The sequence below is a fragment of the Chenopodium quinoa genome, unplaced genomic scaffold (assembly GCF_001683475.1).
Source record: "Chenopodium quinoa cultivar QQ74 unplaced genomic scaffold, ASM168347v1, whole genome shotgun sequence".
Taxonomy (NCBI): Eukaryota; Viridiplantae; Streptophyta; class Magnoliopsida; order Caryophyllales; family Amaranthaceae; genus Chenopodium; species Chenopodium quinoa.
The window spans coordinates 1,869,364-1,894,154 of NW_018742864.1; the positions used below are offsets into that span (position 1 = coordinate 1,869,364).

At 28.0% G+C, this 24,791-nt stretch overlaps 4 protein-coding genes and 2 long non-coding RNA genes across 6 annotated transcripts; 2 read left to right on the forward strand and 4 right to left on the reverse strand.

Moving 5' to 3' along the window:
* Positions 1–1,301: 1,301 nt before the first annotated feature.
* Positions 1,302–1,780, reverse strand: LOC110726162. The gene is made up of 3 exons (XR_002512327.1): positions 1,731–1,780; positions 1,456–1,617; positions 1,302–1,325 (listed from the first exon to the last, which is right to left on the reverse strand). It is a non-coding gene; the product is annotated as an uncharacterized LOC110726162 (long non-coding RNA).
* Positions 1,781–3,505: 1,725 nt separating this feature from the next.
* On the reverse strand, positions 3,506–4,877 carry LOC110726163. Its single transcript, XR_002512328.1, has 3 exons — positions 4,407–4,877; positions 3,775–4,117; positions 3,506–3,654 (listed from the first exon to the last, which is right to left on the reverse strand). It is a non-coding gene; the product is annotated as an uncharacterized LOC110726163 (long non-coding RNA).
* A 5,523-nt stretch (positions 4,878–10,400) lies between these two features.
* Positions 10,401–13,358, forward strand: LOC110726188. Its single transcript, XM_021905647.1, has 7 exons — positions 10,401–10,454; positions 10,635–10,799; positions 11,108–11,288; positions 11,412–11,540; positions 11,810–11,953; positions 12,080–12,283; positions 12,574–13,358. The coding sequence occupies exons 2-7, from the start codon at positions 10,699–10,701 to the stop codon at positions 12,700–12,702; spliced, it is 888 nt and encodes a 295-aa protein (XP_021761339.1). The 5' UTR covers positions 10,401–10,454; positions 10,635–10,698; the 3' UTR covers positions 12,703–13,358.
* Positions 13,359–14,196: 838 nt separating this feature from the next.
* Positions 14,197–16,697, reverse strand: LOC110726205 (protein FAR1-RELATED SEQUENCE 5-like). The gene is made up of 3 exons (XM_021905672.1): positions 16,597–16,697; positions 15,457–16,020; positions 14,197–15,193 (listed from the first exon to the last, which is right to left on the reverse strand). Exons 1-3 carry the CDS (start codon positions 16,629–16,631, stop codon positions 14,197–14,199), a joined length of 1,596 nt encoding a protein of 531 aa, XP_021761364.1. The 5' UTR covers positions 16,632–16,697.
* A 234-nt stretch (positions 16,698–16,931) lies between these two features.
* On the reverse strand, positions 16,932–18,160 carry LOC110726189 (protein FAR1-RELATED SEQUENCE 5-like). Its single transcript, XM_021905648.1, has 2 exons — positions 18,005–18,160; positions 16,932–17,523 (listed from the first exon to the last, which is right to left on the reverse strand). Exons 1-2 carry the CDS (start codon positions 18,057–18,059, stop codon positions 16,937–16,939), a joined length of 642 nt encoding a protein of 213 aa, XP_021761340.1. The 5' UTR covers positions 18,060–18,160; the 3' UTR covers positions 16,932–16,936.
* A 2,612-nt stretch (positions 18,161–20,772) lies between these two features.
* On the forward strand, positions 20,773–21,619 carry LOC110726206 (OTU domain-containing protein At3g57810-like). Its single transcript, XM_021905673.1, has 4 exons — positions 20,773–20,904; positions 21,021–21,061; positions 21,135–21,233; positions 21,475–21,619. Exons 1-4 carry the CDS (start codon positions 20,773–20,775, stop codon positions 21,617–21,619), a joined length of 417 nt encoding a protein of 138 aa, XP_021761365.1.
* Positions 21,620–24,791: the final 3,172 nt, after the last annotated feature.

Genomic DNA, 24,791 nt, shown 5'->3' on the forward strand with positions numbered 1-24,791 from the left:
TTAGAACATATGCACATAATTTAGAACATAATCATACAATTTAGAACATATGCACATAATTTAGAGCATAACTAATTTCAAACATAATCATATTATTTTGGAAAATATGCACATAATTTAGAGCATAACTAATTTAGAACATAATCATATATTTAGAACATATGCACATAATTTAGAACATAATCATATTATTAGAGCATATGCACATAATTTAGCACATAATCATATAATTTAGAGCATATGCACATAATTTAGAACATAAGAAAGTAGTTTTAAAACATAAGCATCTGATTTAGAAAAAATTTAGAACATCAAGAAATAACTTTAGAACATAACAGAAAAAATTTATAACATAAGAAGTAATTTTAAAACAAATCTAGTAATATTATTTCAAAAGAAAAAAGTTTGAAAAATAATGTAAAACTACCAACTGCTGGTGAGGGGGTCAATAACTTGAAACTTGGAGGGAGTTATATCAAAAGGTTGCTTCTTTTTTTGGAGGAATTGGGGTTTTTTTGGTGACTCCTCATTCCTTTTCTCTTTCTTCTCAATTTTTTCCTCCTCGTTTCTCTCTTTTTCTGTACTGCTCTTTTTCTTCTTCTTTTGATCCCAAATCTTCATAGCAATTACACCATAAAATTAAGTATTATAGCAAATAGCAAAAAATAAATTAGAAAATAAAAAGTAACTTTAGAACATAAGAAATATATACAATTAGGAGACAACCTAGAAATAGTTAGAATATAAAAAATTAAGAATTAACTTTAAAGCATAACCAGAAAAAATTTAGAGCATAAGAAGTAATATTAGAACATATCTAGTAAATATTAGTACATAAAAAAATGAATTTGAAAATAATGTGAAATTACCAACTACTGGTGAGGGAATCAACAAGTTTTTGTCTTTATTCTCTTCATTTCTCTCTTCTTTGTTCTTATCTTTTTCCTCTTCCTTTGATCTCAAAATCTGCTTAACAATTAGAACATAACTAATTTAGTACATAACTAATTTAGAACATAACTAATTTAGAACATAATCATATAATTTAGAACATAAGCATGTGATTTAAGCGCATGTTTTAGAACATAAAAAAGTACTTTAAAACATAAGCATCTAATATAGAACATAAGTATAATTTGGAAATTAAGCATGTACATGTGAAATTACCAACTGTCGGTGACTTTGGTGACCTTGTTTCCTCGAATTTCTTCCATGCCTTATCCATAACCATATCCAATTCTTCAATAAATGCCGGTTCATCGAAGACATGTTGATCTTGGCTGAGTATAGAAGGGCTTTTTCTTTTCTTCTTGGTTCACGAATGTCTATAAAATAAGAAATTATAATTTAGAACATAATATGCATAATATTTATATAAATTTATTATACTTTAGAACATAAGCTGAAAATACTTTAGAACACAACCAGAAAATACTTAGAACATAATTATAATACCTTTGTTGTGTACTTGCACCATATGTTGTCTATGAGATGTTGCATTTTTCCATTTGTTTCTTCCTCAACAAAAAGATCTTTTGCTTGTTCTAACATGCCATACATCTCTTTAACATTCGAGGCAAGTGTTTTTGCCAAATCTCCAAATTTGCTCAAAAAGCCCTTCATTAGAACACAAAAATATTTTAGAACATAAAGGACATAACATGGATAATTTAACAGAAAAGGATTAAATGAAGCATAAAATATAATTTACAATATAAACTAAATCATACCATCATGTCATTTCGAGAAGTTGTAGAACTAGAACCTATTGATGATTTTTTCCATTCTCTTCTCTTTTTCCTTTTGTTTTGGTTGTTTTCTTTTTCCTTTTGGTGCCTTCTAGTATATAAATTATAAAATTTAGAAAACAACAACATAAAAGTGTAGTGTTTAAACATAAACATATACAAATATCATACCACAATTGATTCCATTCTTTCCAAGAGTTTTCCATATCCAAATCCATGATCTTTTTCAAACTTATATCTCACTTGAATCCTTTCCTTTGTCCACACCGAAATTAGTGGACATTTTCTTGGTTTTTCTAACTCTCCTCTTTGTAGACGATCAAAATAGAATACCTATTTAGTACATGTTAAGAATTAATTAGAATATTTTTCACACATTTTCAACATAACAAGAATAATGTATATACATAATGGTAAGAATTTAAAACTTACCATTAGAAAAGGTAAAGGACCTGTAAAGTAAGAATTTCCCTTCTTCCATACACTTACAGAATCTTTCAAGTGCTCAATCACAAATGTGCACCAATCCAATTCAGCAATTTTCTTTACATCCATACAACTATACAAGAATTTAATTGTATAGTTGTGGGTTGTTTGTTGATCGAATGCAACAATTGACAACACATACCACAAAAGTTCCAAAGAAATTCATCAGAAACTGATTTTTCCTTCTTCAATTCTTGAATTCTGTCAATCAATCTCTTGTTGGTTGGACTTCCCTTTTAGAGGTAAAAAAAACATATAAATTAAAACCTATGGAGATAATAGATCTATTTTAAAGCAAAAACACTTTAGAACATAAGCAAAGCACTTTAAAACATACAATTTATAACATAAAATTCATACTTTAGAACATAAAATTTAAAACATAACCACATTATATCATCATACTTTTTTGAGGCCAAACTTGCTTCTCCAAGCTTTTAGAAACTTGCTCCATTTCAGATTTGACTCATCATTTGGTTGCTCAATCCTTTTGCCTCCCAATGGCAACCCATAAGCCAAATGAACATCAATTGCCTCCAAAAAGATTTCTTGTTTTCTCTTTGGTAACATCAAACAACATCTCTCCGTGTCAAAATTCGTAACCAAGTTTTTCTGTCAACCTAGAATTATAATGAAAAATGTAAGATTTAAAGCACAATACAGCTATATTTAGAATATAATAGTCAATCTTTAGAACATAGAAGATTAAAACATTTAGTATAATATTTAAACTTTTGAACATAATTTAGAACATTATATAATAAAAAAAAGTCTATTTTAGAACATAATAAACATACATTAGAACATAACAAAAAATTAATTTAGAACATTAGTGTATAGCAATTCAAACATGAGAGTTCATAATTTTTAGAATACAAGAAGTAACTTTAAAACATAAGTAATTTACAACATAATCATATTATTTAGAACATATGCACATAATGTAGAACATAATCATACAATTTAGAACATATGCACATAATTTAGAAACATAGCTAATTTCGAACATAATCATATTATTTAGAACATATGCACAAAATTTAGAGCATAACTAATTTAGAACATAATCTTATAATTTAGAACATTAGTGTATAGCAATTCAAACATGACAAATCATAATTTTGAACATAACATTGATAATACTTATGATTTTAGAATATGATTTTAGAACATAACATTCTACTACTTACGCAGAATTAATATGGATTGGTAAAATCCAATTCCAAAAAGCCTCCAAAACCAATGTTCCGAATAGCTTGCTTTTGTTTTTTTCCGAAAGATTTATCAACACATCCTTCATGAATTGAGTAGGAGGTACTCTTTGATAAGGTTGCCTCTTAACTAGTTTATCTTGCTCATTAGCTTCTACTACTTGGACATCCTCACCATCTTCTTCTTTTTCAATCTTTCTTTTCTTCTTCTTCACATCCTCACCATGAATAGATAAACATAATTAGAACATAGATAAGCAAAATTAGAACATAAGCGTGCACTTTAGAACATAAAAATAAAGATTGTAAAGATTAAAGAGTATTATTACCTGAGTTTGATTTTTTTTATTGATTTTTTGTTCCTCCTCACTATCATCTTCCATCTCCTCTTTTTCATCTTTCTCTTTCATCTTTACATCACCCTTATTATCATCCTCACCATCATCTTTACTATCATTATTCTTGTCATCATCCTCAACATTATTACCCTCTTCTTCTTTTTGATCTTTTCCTTCTTCTTGATCTTTTTCTCTTCCTTCCTTTTTTTGCAATTTTCGAGGTGGTTAAAGCCTTGTTGGAAGTTTTCTATGTCTTATAGCAACACTTTTACTTTCAATATGCTTCTCAAATTCCGATCTATCAATTACTTCCGCTTCAACGTTTTCAACTTTCCTTTAAAAACAATTAAAAATAATAGAATACAACTAACATTAAATAGAGTGCAAATATAAAGGGATAAGATGAACATAAACTATAATGGATACATATTAGAACATAATACAAATCTTCAGAACATAAGAGAAAATTTTAGAACATAATGGAAAACTTTAGAACATAATGGAAAACTTTAGAACATAATACAAATCTTTAGAACTTAAGGGAAAACTTTAGAACATATTGGAAAACTTTAGAACAAAATTTAAAACATAATAGGTAAAGTTTAGAACATTAGTTTAGTTACCTTTTTCTTACATAAGTAATTTCTTCTTCTTGTATATTAGTAACTCCTTCTTCTGATTTTTCTTCATTTTGGCCTTGCATTTTACTGCAACATTAAGAAATCAAAAACATTAGTAACATTCCAACATTATTATTATATTTTTGAACATAGGAATAATTTAGAATATGCTGAAAAATAGTTTAGAACATGCTAGAGAGTGAAAAACCCAAAATAGAATGAGTAAACTAGAAATTTAAAAGACAAATGAAACAGAAACATGATAAGGTTTGATTGAGTTTATTTTCAGCCCATGTTCTAAATTATTTCAACCTATGTTCTAATTTTTTCTTATGTTCCAAATTTTTTCTACCTATGTTCTAAAGTTTGTTTTCAGCCCTGCAATCACAAGTTCACTACTAACAACCCCTAACCAATTAACAACCCCTATGTTCTAAAGGATCCATTAAAATGCACAGTCGATATATAAGTGAACTCCATGCAAAAGGATCCGAAACATAAAATTCAATAGGCCATAGGTAGAAAAAATTTGGAACATAAGAAAAAAAAATTTTATGTTTCGGATCCTTTTGCATGGAGTTCACTTATATATCGACTGTGCATTTTAATGGATCCTTTAGAACATAGGGGTTGTTAATTGGTTAGGGGTTGTTAGTAGTGAACTTGTGATTGCAGGGCTGAAAACAAACTTTAGACCATAGGTAGAAAAAATTTGGAACATAAGAAAAAATTAGAACATAGGTTGAAATAATTTAGAACATGGGCTGAAAATAAACTCAATCAAACCTTATCATGTTTCTGTTTCATTTGTCTTTTAAATTTCTAGTTTACTCATTCTATTTTGGGTTTTTCACTCTCTAGCATGTTCTAAACTATTTTTCAGCATATTCTAAATTATTCCTATGTTCAAAAATATAATAATAATGTTGGAATGTTACTAATGTTTTTGATTTCTTAATGTTGCAGTAAAATGCAAGGCCAAAATGAAGAAAAATCAGAAGAAGGAGTTACTAATATACAAGAAGAAGAAATTACTTATGTAAGAAAAAGGTAACTAAACTAATGTTCTAAACTTTACCTATTATGTTTTAAATTTTGTTCTAAAGTTTTCCAATATGTTCTAAAGTTTTTCCCTTAAGTTCTAAAGATTTGTATTATGTTCTAAAGTTTTCCATTATGTTCTAAAGTTTTCCATTATGTTCTAAAATTTTCTCTTATGTTCTGAAGATTTGTATTATGTTCTAATATGTATCCATTATAGTTTATGTTCATCTTATCCCTTTATATTTGCACTCTATTTAATGTTAGTTGTATTCTATTATTTTTAATTGTTTTTAAAGGAAAGTTGAAAACGTTGAAGCGGAAGTAATTGATAGATCGGAATTTGAGAAGCATATTGAAAGTAAAAGTGTTGCTATAAGACATAGAAAACTTCCAACAAGGCTTTAACCACCTCGAAAATTGCAAAAAAAGGAAGGAAGAGAAAAAGATCAAGAAGAAGGAAAAGATCAAAAAGAAGAAGAGGGTAATAATGTTGAGGATGATGACAAGAATAATGATAGTAAAGATGATGGTGAGGATGATAATAAGGGTGATGTAAAGATGAAAGAGAAAGATGAAAAAGAGGAGATGGAAGATGATAGTGAGGAGGAACAAAAAATCAATAAAAAAAATCAAACTCAGGTAATAATACTCTTTAATCTTTACAATCTTTATTTTTATGTTCTAAAGTGCACGCTTATGTTCTAATTTTGCTTATCTATGTTCTAATTATGTTTATCTATTCATGGTGAGGATGTGAAGAAGAAGAAAAGAAAGATTGAAAAAGAAGAAGATGGTGAGGATGTCCAAGTAGTAGAAGCTAATGAGCAAGATAAACTAGTTAAGAGGCAACCTTATCAAAGAGTACCTCCTACTCAATTCATGAAGGATGTGTTGATAAATCTTTCGGAAAAACAAAAGCAAGCTATTCGGAACATTGGTTTTGGAGGCTTTTTGGAATTGGATTTACCAATCCATATTAATTCTACGTAAGTAGTAGAATGTTATGTTCTAAAATCATATTCTAAAATCATAAGTATTATTAATGTTATGTTCAAAATTATGATTTGTCATGTTTGAATTGCTATACACTAATGTTCTAAATTATAAGATTATGTTCTAAATTAGTTATGCTCTAAATTTTGTGCATATGTTCTAAATAATATGATTATGTTCGAAATTAGCTATGTTCTAAATTATGTGCATATGTTCTAAATTGTATGATTATGTTCTACATTATGTGCATATGTTCTAAATAATATGATTATGTTGTAAATTACTTATGTTTTAAAGTTACTTCTTGTATTCTAAAATTATGAACTCTCATGTTTGAATTGCTATACACTAATGTTCTAAATTAATTTTTTGTTATGTTCTAATGTATGTTTATTATGTTCTAAAATAGACTTTTTTTATTATATAATGTTCTAAATTATGTTCAAAAGTTTAAATATTATACTAAATGTTTTAATCTTCTATGTTCTAAAGATTGACTATTATATTCTAAATATAGCTGTATTGTGCTTTAAATCTTACATTTTTCATTATAATTCTAGGTTGACAGAAAACTTGGTTACGAATTTTGACACGGAGAGATGTTGTTTGATGTTACCAAAGAGAAAACAAGAAATCTTTTTGGAGGCAATTGATGTTCATTTGGCTTATGGGTTGCCATTGGGAGGCAAAAGGATTGAGCAACCAAATGATGAGTCAAATCTGAAATGGAGCAAGTTTCTAAAAGCTTGGAGAAGCAAGTTTGGCCTCAAAAAAGTATGATGATATAATGTGGTTATGTTTTAAATTTTATGTTCTAAAGTATGAATTTTATGTTATAAATTGTATGTTTTAAAGTGCTTTGCTTATGTTCTAAAGTGTTTTTTGCTTTAAAATAGATCTATTATCTCCATAGGTTTTTAATTTATATGTTTTTTTTTTACCTCTAAAAGGGAAGTCCAACCAACAAGAGATTGATTGACAGAATTCAAGAATTGAAGAAGGAAAAATCAGTTTCTGATGAATTTCTTTGGAACTTTGTGGTATGTGTTGTCAATTGTTGCATTCGATCAACAAACAACCCACAACTATACATTAAATTCTTGTATAGTTGTATGGATGTAAAGAAAATTGCTGAATTGGATTGGTGCACATTTGTGATTGAGCACTTGAAAGATTCTGTAAGTGTATGGAAGAAGGGAAATTCTTACTTTACAGGTCCTTTACCTTTTCTAATGGTAAGTTTTAAATTCTTACCATTATGTATATACATTATTCTTGTTATGTTGAAAATGTGTGAAAAATATTCTAATTAATTCTTAACATGTACTAAATAGGTATTCTATTTTGATCGTCTACAAAGAGGAGGGTTAGAAAAACCAAGAAAATGTCCACTAATTTCGGTGTGGACAAAGGAAAGGATTCAAGTGAGATATAAGTTTGAAAAAGATCATGGATTTGGATATGGAAAACTCTTGGAAAGAATGGAATCAATTGTGGTATGATATTTGTATATGTTTATGTTTAAACACTACACTTTATGTTGTTGTTTTCTAAATTTTATAATTTATATACTAGAAGGCACCAAAAGGAAAAAAGAAACAACCAAAACAAAAGGAAAAAGAGAAGAGAATGGAAAAATCATCAATAGGTTCTAGTTCTACAACTTCTCGAAATGACATGATGGTATGATTTAGTTTATATTGTAAATTATATTTTATGCTCCATTTAATCCTTTTCTGTTAAATTATCCATGTTATGTCCTTTATGTTCTAAAATATTTTTGTGTTCTAATGAAGGGCTTTTTGAGCAAATTTGGAGATTTGGCAAAAACACTTGCCTCGAATGTTAAAGAGATGTATGGCATGTTAGAACAAGCAAAAGATCTTTTTGTTGAGGAAGAAACAACAGGAAAAATGCAACATCTCATAGACAACATATGGTGCAAGTACACAACAAAGGTATTATAATTATGTTCTAAAGTATTTTCTGGTTGTGTTCTAAAGTATTTTCAGCTTATGTTCTAAAGTATAATAAATTTATATAAATATTATGCATATTATGTTCTAAATTATAATTTCTTATTTTATAGACATTCGTGAACCAAGAAGAAAAGAAAAGCCCTTCTATACTCAGCCAAGATCAACATGTCTTCGATGAACCGGCATTTATTGAAGAATTGGATATGGTTATGGATAAGGCATGGAAGAAATTCGAGGAAACAAGGTCACCAAAGTCACCGACAGTTGGTAATTTCACATGTACATGCTTAATTTCCAAATTATACTTATGTTCTATATTAGATGCTTATGTTTTAAAGTACTTTTTTATGTTCTAAAACATGCGCTTAAATCACATGCTTATGTTCTAAATTATATGATTATGTTCTAAATTAGTTATGTTCTAAATTAGTTATGTACTAAATTAGTTATGTTCTAATTGTTAAGCAGATTTGAGATCAAAGGAAGAGGAAAAAGATAAGAACAAAGAAGAGAGAAATGAAGAGAATAAAGACAAAAACTTGTTGATTCCCTCACCAGTAGTTGGTAATTTCACATTATTTTCAAATTCATTTTTTATGTACTAATATTTACTAGATATGTTCTAATATTACTTCTTATGCTCTAAATTTTTTCTGGTTATGCTTTAAAGTTAATTCTTAATTTTTTATATTCTAACTATTTCTAGGTTGTCTCCTAATTGTATATATTTCTTATGTTCTAAAGTTACTTTTTATTTTCTAATTATTTTTTGCTATTTGCTATAATACTTAATTTTTATGGTGTAATTGCTATGAAGATTTGGGATCAAAAGAAGAATAAAAAGAGCAGTACAGAAAAGAGAGAAACGAGGAGGAAAAAATTGAGAAGAAAGAGAAAAGGAATGAGGAGTCACCAAAAACCCCAATTCCTCCAAAAAAGAAGCAACCTTTTGATATAACTCCTCCAAGTTTCAAGTTATTGACCCCCTCACCAGCAGTTGGTAGTTTTACATTATTTTCAAACTTTTTTCTTTTGAAATAATATTACTAGATTTGTTTTAAAATTACTTCTTATGTTATAAATTTTTTCTGTTATGTTCTAAAGTTATTTCTGATGTTCTAAATTTTTTCTAAATCAGATGCTTATGTTTTAAACTACTTTCTTATGTTCTAAATTATGTGCATATGCTCTAAATTATATGATTATGTGCTAAATTATGTGCATATGCTCTAATAATATGATTATGTTCTAAATTATGTGCATATGTTCTAAATAATATGATTATGTTCTAAATTAGTTATGCTCTAAATTATGTGCATATTTTCCAAAATAATATGATTATGTTTGAAATTAGTTATGCTCTAAATTATGTGCATATGTTCTAAATTGTATGATTATGTTCTAAATTATGTGCATATGTTCTAAATAATATAATTATGTTGTAAATTAGTTATGTTCTAAAGTTACTTCTTGTGTTCTAAATTTTTCTGGTTATATTCTAGTTATTTCTAATGTTCTAAATTTTTTCCAACTATTTCTATGTTGTGTCCTTATTGTTTCTACTTATGGTTTGATGTCCCAGAAAATCAAGAAGATAATGAAGCAGAACTCACTTACGAAGAAGTGACAGCAAATGTTCTAAATTGTGCTTTTCTAAATCCAGATCATCCACCTACATTGGATGAAGAGGAGAAGCAAGAAGAGGAAAAAGAGGAGAAGAAGAAGAGGAAAAAGAGGAGAAGAAAGAAGAAAAGGAGAAGAAGAAAGAAGAGGAAAAAGAAGAGAAGCAAGAGGAGAAGAAAGAAGAAAAGGGGAAGAAGAAAGAGGAGGAAAAAAAGGAGATCCAAGAGGAGAAGAGAGAAGAAAAGGGGAAGAATAAAAAGGAGGAAAAAGAGGAGATCCAAGAGGAGAAGAGAGAAGAAAAGGGGAAGAAGAAAAAGGAGGAAAAAGAGGAGAATCAAGAGGAGAAGAAAGAAAATGAAGGAAGCAAGAATGAAGAGAAGAACAAAGAAGAAAAAAATGAGAACAAGAAAGGGTAATCATTTTGTAAACTTTAAAACAAATGTTGGTTATGGTTTAGTTAAATTTTAATTTAGAACTTGGTAATAATAAATTTTGGTTTGATTTGGTTATGGTTTTTGTTATCAATAAATTTTGGTTTGATTTAGTTATGGTTTTTGTTATCTATGTGATATTTTTTAATTGAATTAAGTAGGAAACAAGGAGAAGAAAAAGGAGAAGAAAAGACACGGAAAAAAAGAGGAAAGGATAAGCTTCCAATGTACTTGCGTTCACCTTTCATGGTTGAACATGAAAAGCTTTTCAAGAATGTGGACAATAGAAAGGTAGCTGAGTATGCGTTTGCTCAAGGAGATAATAAGTAAGACTTTAAAACTTTAAAATTATATGCTTATGTTCTAAGCTATATGCTTATGTTCTAAGCTATATGCTTATGATCTAAGCTATAAATTATGTTCTAAACTTCATTCTTATGTTCTAAACTGCGTGTTCTAAGCTACGAGATTATGTTATAAAGTACATGTGTAAAACTATATGCTTATGTTCTAAAATAGGTACTTATGTTCTAAACTATATTCTTATGTTTTAAATTATGTGTTTATGTTCTAAACTACATGCTTATGTTCTAAACTACATGCTTATGTTCTGATTTTATTGTTCTGATTTTAGGGAACTTTTGTATGCTGATAACATGGGGACAACGATTACGAGAGATGAGATTCATAGTCTCATAGAAGATAAGCACATGTTGAACAATGTTGTGGATGCTTATGTTTGCCTATTGAATTTTGAAAATAAAAGACGTGGTGTAGACAAGAAGAGTAGATTCTTTTTCAGTACTGAATGCTATGTATGTTTTCGAACTTAAAATTATAACTATGTTCTAAGAGTAGATTCTTTTTGTTTCTCATATAGATTATACTATGCACCTATGTTCTAATTACTTATGTTTTAATTTCTTTTTCTTTTTCAGCTCATATGTTGTACAGAAAAATACTTCAAATCAAATGAAAGGCAAGATGATAGAATGAAGGCTTTGTTTGATAGAATGCAACAAGAAATGACAACGACCGAAGTAACAAGCTTCAAAAGCATTCAATTGGTAATTTGGTATCTTATTATGTTGTACTTTTTTCTTATTATATGTTCTAATTATTGGTTTTGTTTATGTTCTAATTATTTTTATCTATGTTTTAAAGTATCTACTTATGTTCTAAACTACTTATTTATCTTCTAAACTACTTACTTATGTTCTAAACTACATGTTATAAAAATTATATGCTTGTGTTCTAATCTATATGCTTATGTTCTAAAATGCATGCTTATGTTCTAATTTTGCTTATCTATGTTCTAATTCTGTTTATCTATTAGGTTTTCTTCCCGGTCGTTTTACCAGATCACTACTATTTGCTGTGTGTCAACTTTGTGGAAGGAACATTTGATTTGATTGACAACAGATTTCTTCCACCAAATATTCCTTTTCACAATAAATATGGAAATTACCATAGATTAATGGTAAGACATCAAGTTTACATTTTTTTAATTATACTTTTGTTCTAACTTTTGCCTTATATGTTCTACAGTTTTTCTTTATGTTCTAAAGTTTACCTTATATGTTCTAAAGTTTATCCAATTTTTCAGTTGAATGCATTTGCTGATTTCGTTCACTCAATTGGCTCAAATATAAAGAGTGACTTTGTATCCTCCTTCAAAACAAGAAACTTGAGTATGTCATGGAAGAGCAATAAGAACAAACATGATTGTGGAGTGTTCCTGTTGAAGCACATGGAAACATATGAAGGAGAATCTGTAAAACAATGGAATTCGGGACTAGAATTAGACAATGTAAGTTTAAAACATAAGATACATGTTTTAAATTAGTTTCGTTTATGGTTTTGGTGTTATGGTTTTAGTGTTGTGGTTTGGTTTGGTTATTGTTTAGATATATTATGGTTTATTATATTTATTTATACTTATATGCTAAATTATATTCATGTTCTAAATTATATGCTTATGTTCTAAAGTATTTCTGTTTATGTTCTAAAAGTTACTCTTTTTTTTTTTTTTTTGCAGTTTGACCAAATGTTTATGTTTATGTTCTAAAAGTTACTCTTTTTTTTTTTTTTTTTTTGCAGTTTGACCAAATGAAAAAATTAAGAGTGGAGTATTGTGGGAAGATAATAACAGCAGAAGTAAATGAAGAACGGAACAAAGTGATTAGGAGATCAAAAAAGTGGTCAAAGGAGAACAAAATGGATATATGATTGTTAAGATCTTAAGTTTATATTTGTAGAGAGATATTTGCAAAGAATATAACAGTAATTTTTTATGTTCTATGTATTTACCTGTTACAAGAAATATATTGTTGAATCATATTAAATGCTAAAATTTTAATATAAAATATATCATATAAACTTATATGCTAAATTATATTCATGTTCTAAATTATATGGGTATGTTCTAAAGTATTTTTGATTATGTTTTAATAATTATATGCTTATAAAGTTAGGATATTAGAATATATTATTATATATTAATTTTGACTTAAAACTTAAAGTGTAGAACATTAGAACATAAGAAAATTAAAAAAAAGTAACAAGAAATGACAACAGCCAAAGTAACAAGATTCCAAAGCATTCAATTGGTAACTTGATTCTAATTATATCTTATTATGTTGTACTTTTTTCTTATTACATGTCCAAATTATTGATTTTGCTAATCTTCTAATTATTTTTATCTATGTTCTAAAGTATTTGCTTATGTTCTAAACTGGCTGCTTCTAATCCATTACTTTTGCTTTATTTTTCCTTTTGAATACAATGCATACACTCTTTAGTGCATATCTAAGAAGGCATATGTAAATCAATGTTAAGAAACTTGAATAAATAAAAGTTGATTAAAGCAAGATTCAACTAAATGTTGTTTAATAAAGGTATCTAAAATGCTTGTACTATCATTACTCGTAGTTAAAATTGACTTAATAAAACAACTTATAATTACGAAAAGGGGGGAAGATGAAAAGACAGGAGATGTTATAAAACATTATAATCAAATTTAATTAACATAAAAATTGATAAGAAAAACACTAGTAGAGATACTCTGAATAATAATTGGACAAAAAAGAAATAAAAATATATTGTTTCTAAAAGTAAATAAATTGAGTTCTTATATTTTAAGAATTACATGAATAATATTTTACGTGCTAGTAAATGAGATATTGTTTCTAAATATATAACATCTCATGCAACTGGATTAATATTATATTCACCAACCTGTAAAGAAAAAAAAATAAAACAATATTAGAACATAAGCACATAATTTAGCATTAAAAAATGTTATAACATGCCATTTCTATTAGTTTAGAACACATGATATTATATAGAGTAAAAACTTTAGAACATTTAAAGAAACCTTTAAAACATATAAAGAAAACTTTAGAACATATAAAGAAAATATTTTGAACATAAAGAGAAAAGTTAAAATATAAAGGAAAACTTTAGAACAAAATGAATAACTTTATATTCTAAACATTAGAGCATATTAAATTACACTAAAGCAGAAAGAATAAACATTAGAACATAGAGAAAACACTTTAGAACATAGAAAAGTAACTTTAGAACAAAGAGAAAACACTTTAGAACATATTGAATTACTTTAGAACATATATGAATAACTTTATGTTCTAAACTTGCTTAAAACATAATTACTTTAGAACAAAATAAATATAAGAAAATTAAAAATAAAGTTTACTTACAATATCACTTGACTTTTCCAGGGCAATTACGACTATCATGATAACCAAGCTCCCCACATGCTCTACATAATCTCTTCTTCTTTTGACTTTGTTCAATAGACTTTTCTCTTTCACTCTTCATTCTTTTGTCACTATTTGGAACATGAACCTCATTTGGAACATGGACATCATTTGGAACATGGACATCATTTGGAACATTTACCTGATTTGGAACATGAACCTGATTTGGAACATGGACATCATTTGGAACATTGACCTGATTTGGAACATGAACCCCCGTGCCTTTGTTCTTCGAAATTTTAGGAGGTTTGATTAAAACATTAGAAGGTAGACTAGCTCCAATAAGCATTTCAATGTCTTTAACTTTGCTCGAAAGATTGTTGCTTCCATTTGTTTTCTTCTGTTCCAAATCTACCCTCATGGCTCGAAGTTTTTTGACAAGATCACTAAGATCATCTTCATTGTTTTGCACTAAACTCACACAAGCATGAATTTCAGACCATAAATCATTTAATAACATTTTCTTATCTACTGCATTAATACATTCCTCCAACACATTACCCTCTAAATCAAAAATGGGCTTCTTATAAGCCATTGTACACCATCTATTTAGAATGTAGGCCTTGGGAATTTTTTCTAACATCCTTGCCTTCCACACCCAAATCATATGCCTACAAGGCACACCATCACGTTCAAATTTTTTACAAAAACACTTGGTATCAAAGGTAGTTGGATCAAAAACAACATCAAAAGTCCTCCTTCTAGTTCCTTCCCTCAAATTGAAAATGTAAAGCTCATTGTCCTTCTTCATCTCCTCAACACCACAATTAAAACATCCAATTTCAAGCTCATATTGAAATTCATAGAAAATTGTTGTTGTAAACAATTCAGAAGCATCTTTCTCTAAAGGAATTGGAGTCTTACACTCCGGACGCTTATTCTTCGAATCATTATCCATTTTATTTTGAGTGTGCCTTTGAGCATCCAATGCACATTCAAACCTATAGAAAATAGAAATTAACTTTAAAACATAGAAGATAATTGTAGAACATAGAGTGAATTACATTAGAACATATAAATATACATGACATGTTTATTATGATCTAAATATTATTAAAACATAAAGAGAAAAAGAAAACATAAAAGAGAATTATAAAATAAATAGTAAAACTATAAAGCATAAAAAGAAAACTTTAGAGCATACAAGGAAAACTTTAGAACATAAAGAGTAACTTTAGAACATATATAGACAATTACTTATTACCTCATGTAGAACTCAATCAAAGTGAGATGGGGATTTGTGAACATAGTGAAAAAATTATTTTCACTTTCTGATCTAGATGTGGTTCTCATAATGCCACCCAAAAATAAATCTCTGAAATACGCTGGAATCCACATATCACGTATGTTGTACATGTATGCCAACCATTCATGATCGTTCAAATGGAATTCTGAAATAACTTTGTTCCACTTTTCTTCAAATTCTGCCGGCTCAATCTCTAAATGCCAAACACATGAACACAGTTTTTTCAAGAAATCAGTGTCTTGGGCAATCGCCCGACCTACTTTTTCAGGCACCTTTTTCATAATATGCCACATACAAAACCTATGTTCTGTAGTTTGAAAAACATTACGAACAGCAACTTTCATTGCAGGGTCTTGATCGGTAATCAAACACACAGGCTCGTTATTTCCCATTGCTTTAAGAAAAGTTTTGAAAACCCATTCAAAAGATGATATATCCTCATGAGCTACAAAAGAAGCCGCAAAAGTAACACATTTTTTATGATGATCAACTCCAGTAAATGGACCAAAGATCATATTATATCTGTAACATACACAAATTATTTATGCAGAAAATAGAGGTAAACTTTAGAACATAGAGGTAAATTGTAGAACATAGAGGTATACTTTAGAACATTAAGGATAAACTTTAGAGGATAGTAATTTAATTTAATTATTAAACGTGGCAGTAATATAGTTGTTTTAAAACATAATGAATTACTCTAAAACATAAACACTAAACTAAAAATATACAATGTAGCTTTAAAAACTTATAAGTAAACTTTAGAACATATAGACATAATGTTTAGAACATGATGGATATTAGTTTAGAACACAAAGAATAAAGTGTAAAACACAAAAGCATAATGTTTAAAGCATAAAAGCATGATGGATATATTTTAAAGCATAAGGTAGAACATTAGCAATATATGTTTAGAACATAAGGCATACATAGTTTAGAACATAAAGAATATTTGTTTAGAACATCAAAACATGATGGATATTTGTTTAGGAACACAAGGCATGATATTTAGAATATAAGAACATATGTTTAAAAAATTAATATGTAAAAGTAAAATATTAATTACATTATGAAAGAAATTTATATTTAAAACATCACCTGTTTGTTTTGAATGTGGTATCAAAAGAAACCATATCACCAAAAAGTGCATAATTTTTTCGACAGATTGGATCAGCCCATAAAGCTCTACAAAGTCTATCTTCTTCATTAACATCATAGGAAAAAAAAATGCACTCCAGAGCAATTTCTTATTTTGAAAATTATCCACAAACATTTGGGCATCTGATCCATCAATAAAAGCCTTCAAATCTCTATAAAAATTTTTGAAATCTTGTTTAGATGCACCAACATTATCATGTGATCCAGCTAATTCTTTCATCATAGTATAAGACCTCACAGGACCAACATTTACCTGTTAGAAAAAAAAATATTACTAAGATTAAGAATTAACTTTAGAACATAGTAAATCAAAACAAAAAAAAACATTATTTAGTACATAAAAATAAATCACCTTTGAATTATCAACAATCAACTTTTTATGCATAATATGCATTTTTCTATTATCCTTCTGAAATTTTGCACAACTTGGAGTATATAAAGGATGATTATGTTCTTCTTTGAAATGAGTTACAACATACTTTCCAGCATCATATCTCATACATATGTGAGCATTGCATCCTACACGAGTGACTAAACGTTTTCTAGTAATACGAACTTTTCCTTCTTCATAAACTGTTTGTTGAGCAATAGGTTTTCTTATTGCCCTAAAACCTTCCTTATTGCAAACTCCATATTGAAAAGCAATTATATCTTTGTTATTCTTCTTCCTTTTAGTAGTAGATTTCCTAGAAGTAAACCCAGCGGCATTTGCATATGCTTTATAAAAACTAAGACCCTCTTCAGGATCTTTAAATATCATCCCCAAACTGGGTTTTAACTCCTCGGGAACACTTGGAATCCATTCCTTAGTGGTACCACCAGGGCTAAATGATCCAACAACCTCTAGAGTACGATAAATATCACCAACTGCATTAGAACATGAAAGTAAACATTAGAACATAAAAATAAACTTTATAATATAAAGAGAAAGATACATAAAAAACTTTAGAACATACAGAGAAAACTTTAGAACATCAAAGATAAACTTTAGAACATCAAGGATAAACTTTAGAACATATAAAATCAGGGACATACTTATAACATAGTGAATTACTTTATAACATACATAATAAAATTTACAATAAAGTGAAAAAATTAAACTAGAAGGTTAACTTTAGAACATACAATGAAAGTAAACATTAGAACATAAAAAGTAAAATTTAAAATTAGAAGGTAAACTTTAGAACATAGAATGAAAGTTTTAGAATATAAAGAGAGAGATATATAGAAAACTTTAGAACATACAGAGAAAACTTCAGAACATTACAGATAAATGTTAGAACATAGTAAAGAAACTTTAGAACATGTAAGTAAATTGAAATTAAAACATTGAAAACAATAAAATTACCTGAATGAGTAACACAGGAAGAAGGATAATTAGGTTGCACACCATCTAAATCCATCAATATGCATAAACCTATTTTGAAAAACACAAATTGTAGCAAAAAAGCAACCAGAAATTAAAATCCATTAAAAATCAAAAATCTGGAAAACAAAATAGGATAAAATCGAAAACGATGTTGAAAAACTCAAGCAAAGGAAAAAAACAGAAAAATCTGGAAATAAAACATCTGGAAATAAGCAAAGGAAATAAAATCTAGAAATAAAATTTGGAAAAATCTGGAAATTGAAGAAGAAAAAGAAAACTAGAAAACGAAATTGATGAAATTAATGAAAAAACTCAAACAATGCTCTACCCGTTGAGCTAGTAGGCTAATGTATATAAAACACTTGAACTAGAGGAAAAACTACTAACAACTATATGAGATAATCACAAAAGTAATTTTTTTTTGTTTAATCATATCCTTTTGCACTTCTAAACACTATCTTTAGCATCGTTTATTGTAATTTGATGATCGATTACTTGCATTAAGGTGGGTTCATTATATTGGCTATATAATCAATCTATCATTAGTAGTCCTTTAAAGCAAAAGTTATCCCAAGTTAAGACTAGTGCTAATTAAACAAGCTTTGACAAACATGCTAAGATTGTCTACTTTAGAACACAATGAATTACTTTAGAACATAAAGAGTAAACTTAATATATGCTAAATAAAAGTTTAGAACATGCTAAGATAGTTAAATAATAGTTTAGAATATAATGAATTACTTTAGAACACAGTGAATTACTTTAGAACACAAAGAGTAAACTTTATAACATAGATGGAAAATTTTAGAACATAGAAGGAAAACTTTAGAACATCTTGAATTATTTTAGAACATAATGAATTACTTTATGTTCTAAATTTCCTTATAACATAGTGAATTATGTTCTAAATTTGATTTGCTTAGAACGTAGTAAATTACTTTATGTTCTAAATTTGTTTAGAACATAGCTATGTTCTAAATTTGCTTTTGCTTAGAACATAGTGAACTATATAAAATCTAGAAATAATAAAATTAAAAAAAAAAGGAAAAGGAAAAACCACCACCACCCTTTTCCTCTTCCCAGCCACCAAATTTGCCGCCGTCGCTACCCTAGCCGCCACCTAACCTTTCTCTACCCAGCCAACCCTAACCTCGCCGGTGAACAGATCCCCTGTGCCGGGGACCCACCCAGCCTCCCCACCCCCCTTTTTCCTTTTTCCTTTTTCCTTTTTCCTTTTGAGAAAAAATTAACGCATCAAAATCGCAGCATACACAAATCGCAAAAAGCTGGAAAATTTTGAGAAAAAATCGCAGCAAATAAAACAGCATCGAAATCGCAAAAGAAAACCGAACAAAAAAAATCAAAATAAGAACAAACAATTCGAACAATCAAACAATCGAATTGATAAATAATCGAGCAAAATAAATATACATCGAATAGAAAATCGCCAAAAACAAAATCGAATAGAAAATTCGCAAAAAATCGCAAAAATATTGACGAAAACATGAATTAATCAGTAAAAATCGAACATAAATCGCAGCAAAAATTGAGAAATAAACGCATCAAAATCGCAGCATACAAATCGCAAAAATCAGGGAAATATTTGAGAAAAAATCGCATAAAAACGCAACAAAATCACATCAAATTGCAGCAAAAAATCGCATCAAAATCGCATAAAATTCGTAGCAAAATCGCAGCAAAATATTCGCTAAACAATATTGAGAACAATTACATAGAAAATGCTCAAAATAATCGCATGAAATTAATCGCATCAAAATTGCATGAAAAATCATTAAATTTAAAACAAATCTGATTATAAAATTAATAAACTTACAATAATTAATCCAAAATCTGTGAAAATATCGTGATGAATTTGATGAACTTTCGCCAATCTGTTGAACTGAGGAGAGGGAGAAAGCTGAGAATTTTAGAGAGAGAAAGCTGAGAGTTGAGAAACATAAAATAACTAGATGAAGGAAGAGGAAAAAGAATTTGAATAAACTCCTTCAAATTACAAAAATGTCATTACTAATCATTCATTTTGAGCGGTCAGATCAAGCTAATTCCACGGTCCAGATTAGTTCTTATATATAATGGGTTCTTATATAGAGGAGGGTTCTTATATGAGCCTTCCTCTATATATATATATATATATATATATATATATATATATATATATATATATATATATATATATATATATATATATATATATATATATATATATATCAATTCATTTTACTGATTTACTTGCACTGTAATTTAGTTTATTGCCCGTAAAATATAATTCCTGTAATTCGGAAAATAATTCACCAGACTATTTTAATTTTAATTAATTTGGAAGAGTTTTATTGAATTATTTGAGGTTGTTCATTTTTTTTTATAAAAATTTCAATCAATATAGTCTAAAGTCCTTGATTTTTAATTTTAATTTTAAAAGGTGACTCTATTTTCCGGGAAAAAGTCAGGACACATTGACACTATTTCCTAGAAAAGTCAAGTTTTCAAACATTGATTTTTTTTTTTTTTTTTTTTTTTCATAGTATATTGTAAAATTAACAAATTAGTAGTGTGATTCACTTCCTATGCAAAATGAGCTTTACAATTTCAATTACTGACATTATGTAGCATCATTGGTAATCTAATGTCTTGCATTTGAGTTTTATTGCTTGGTTTTAAAAACACATGAAACTAATTAAACAAAATAGTGCTCTGTATATTATAGTAATGAACGTCACTTTTTCAAAATGATCAAAGGTGTACAACCAGATGGCCGATGTTTGTTTAGAGCAATAGCTCACGGAGCTTGCTTACAAACCGGAGAGGGAGTGCCTGACGAAGACCGTCAGAGAGAGCTTGCTGATGATTTGAGGGCTAAGGTGGATTGTTTAAAAAACTAAATAGTAAAGCGGTTTTATGCAATAAATAAACAAAGTAATTAGTTGTTATAAACAAATTTTGGATCTTAAACATATTTCTTCTGTTTTCTTTATAGGTGGTCGAAGAGCTCTTAAAGAGGCGCAAAGAAATGGAAGGGTATGTTTCTTTCTTATTGCAAAAACAATTTTCTTTGAATCGTATCTGTGTGTGTAATCTTAAACTTTCATAGGTTCATTGATGAAGACTTTGATTTGTATGTTGAGAGGATTCAAAAGCCTTATGTTTGGGGCGGAGAACTGGAAGTACGAATGGCATCTCATGTGCTCAAGTGAGTATTTGATAACTTCTACTATTTTGCATGTGTAGTGTTTTGGTTGTGTGAAATTTTTTATATACTCCAGGGTGATTAATCCATCCAAGGTTAGTTTTTACTCTTTATTTGATGATTAAATGAAAAATAATTATTAAAATAAAAACAACATATTCATAGGTGCAGTGGGCACTCAGGTGTATATAATCTCTCACTTTATTTAACTTCAAATTCTTAAATATGGTGTTTATGGTAACAGGAATCTGATATCTGTCTTTATGAAAGATCAGAAGACAAACAAATTGACAAACATATCAAATTATGGGGAAGAATATAATGACAAGTACCCTATAAATATTTTGTTTCATGGGTATGGTCACTATGAGCTTTTAGAGAATTATTAAAGCCAATTTTTTAAACATGATAAGAAAACTATGACTAAAGAATATGATTTTAAAATTAATAAAGAATATCATTTTTTATACAGGCATTATAGGTGAGGATTTACTATTTCTTTGTAGAATATTTTGGCCACAAATGAAATCTATGAAATATATATAAACCTTTCGTTGGTTAATTATTATAGGTTATTAACTGTTGGTTCCTATGTTTGCTAATTAATTATTATTTCGTGGTGTACAACCAATAAACACTACTTTATGTACTCTATTTATTTAAATCATCAATACTTTTATCTTTTATTTCATTTTGTTCTATTTGATATAATAATTAGCATTGCAGCAGGACCTAAATATTGCTTGACACGTTGAGATTTATGAGGAAAACTTCCATGGCCCAACTAGAAATTAAACCTCAAACTCTCTACAGATCTTCCTTAACTAATCTCTTCGTTATAATAGGTCAAGTCACTCCCAGTTACAACATATTACAATCGGACCTTAACCTATCCTAACCAACTTAAATCCCATATTAAAAGTTGTTCCTAGCAGTACTCCTAGAGTATTTCTCTCTCCTCTTCACACAGTCTTTCATTTAGGAAGGCAAAGCTTTACTTTTTAAATAAGGCGAAACCCAACTTAAGGTTAGGGTGATGGGAAGACAACAAAAAGCTCTCTTATTGTAACTTAGATTTTCTTGAATTTTCACACCCCCAAAGCCAATTACAAAACAATGATTTAAAAACTAATATAGATTTGTTAGAGATATGAATATTTCATATTTCTAAAAAGATTCAAAAGCATCGCATGTAATCCGAAAATATCGGAAACTAATATGATAAAGCTTTTACTTGGCAAACTTATTACTCTTAAGTGCTTTTATGGTTTTCAAGCATTAAAGTCGCACTTTTCCTTGAAATAAAAAGCTCTTATTTATAATAAAAACTTGTGACTTCAAAGTAGGGTTTAGAAACAAAATGACAGATACCAAAAACCATTTGTATAACTTATATTCATCATTTTGACCAAACCAAGCAAGTTAATCTTTTAAAAGATCGAAAATCTTATGTAAAATCGTTAAGAAAGATAAGTTTACATAAGATGAATATAATAAAATCAGATTGTCATGTGTGTAGCTGGTCACATATAATAATTTGTGTAATAAAATAGATTTTATTCAACTAAATCCCTACTTAATCTTTTCCAAACAAAACAAATTTTATCTTATTTGATTCCACTTATATTATCGAATGTCTAGCTTTATCACGTTTTTAGTAAGTTACATATTAAAGCAATCAATCTTATGTATACATCAATGCATGCTAAAGTAATTACATAATACTAATCTCTATAAAGTCTTTGAATAACTACATTATTGAATTCTCAAACTCTGCATTGAGCATTGAATTGGATCTTGAGGCTTAGTTCCAATAATGAAACCACGTACTAGACTTTAATGATAATTTGTTGTTACATTTTTCAGCTCATTGCTGGAACCCGTGGTCCATGTTCTTCTAGAACTTGTTGTCATCTTCTAAGTTCGTTAACGAGATTATGCAATTTAAACCTATCTTATAAGCTTGTTGTGTACCCACCGAGACTCAGCATACATTCACGCCATGAACCACCACCCCAACCTAACCACCGCCCACGCTAAGCCACCTCCGTCCACTGCCAACCTTAACCCAAAATCCAGAAAATTCAACCCACAAAAATGAAATCAAATAAAATTCAAAACAAAAATAAAAATTAACAAAAGAACCCACAAAAAAAAAAAAAAAAAAAAAAGATCCAAAAAATTACCCACGAAAAACAGACAGAAATCAAACCCAAAATCAAAATTAACAAAAATCAAACTCAAATTAAAAACGAAAATAAAACCTAAAATGAAAAAAAATCAAACCCACACTAATTAACAAAAAATCAAAACGAAAACCAAACCCAAAATAAACAAAAAAAATCTTTGAACATAGATATTTCGAACAAAAAAAAAATCCAAATTCGAAGAAAAAATCAAACAAAAAAGTATAAACATGAAAATTTACCTCAAAACTTGAATTGACTTCGAATTTCACCTCGAATTTGGTTTAATAAGGCCAAATTCGACCATGAAAATTCTAGATCTAGACTTTTTATTGTCGAATTTGACCTTAAAAACCATTAACTTGTTTAACCATAAGCTTGTGACGATGGAGATCGTGGTGGTGACCGAATTTCCTATTCTTTTCGTGTGATTTTCGAACAAGAACAAAGAAAGAATCTATAAACCTATACTAAAGGCGAAACCTGGAATGACACTTGTCATTTCCTGGTTAAAAATTTTCCCGCCTTTTTTTCTTTCCTTTTTTTTTGCGATATTTTAATGACATTCATTTTATAACCTACAATAATAATTATTTCCAATTTAACAACATATTTAATCCCATTTTACTCAATTTTTTGTACATATATTTTATATACTAGGAAACTTTTAGTTACATAAATACTAAGATAGATTAAAAATAAGGTATTGTAATATATTATTTTCCAATATTATTATAATATTGTCAATATCAATTTTTTTTTCTCCAACTTTCATCATTTGACAATGAAATTTTTTTAATTAAAAAAAATATCATTTGGTAGCATCTATCTATAAACCTATACTAAAGGCGAAACCTGGAATGACACTTGTCATTTCCTGGTTAAAAATTTTCCCGCCTTTTTTTCTTTCCATTTTTTTTTGCGATATTTTAATGACATTCATTTAATAACCTACAAAATAGTTATTTCCAATTTAACAACATATTTAATCCCATTTTACTCAATTTTTTGTACATATATTTTATATACTAGGAAACTTTTAGTTACATATATTGTAATATATTATTTTCCAATATTATTATAATATTGTCAATATTAATTTTTTTTTTCTCCAACTTTCATCATTTGACAATAAAATTTATTTTAATTAAAAAAATATCATTTGGTAGCACAAATTATATAAATCTTAAAATTATATAACATTTATAAGAACAAAATCATTCAATTATATTATACATAACATATATTGGAAAATTTAATCTAATTACTCTAATATTTATATGATTTTTTAAAAAAAAAAAAAAACTCCTATTACTCACTAAAAATATATTAAAAAAGTTGATTACGAAATATTGATTATTCTAAAGTAAATTGA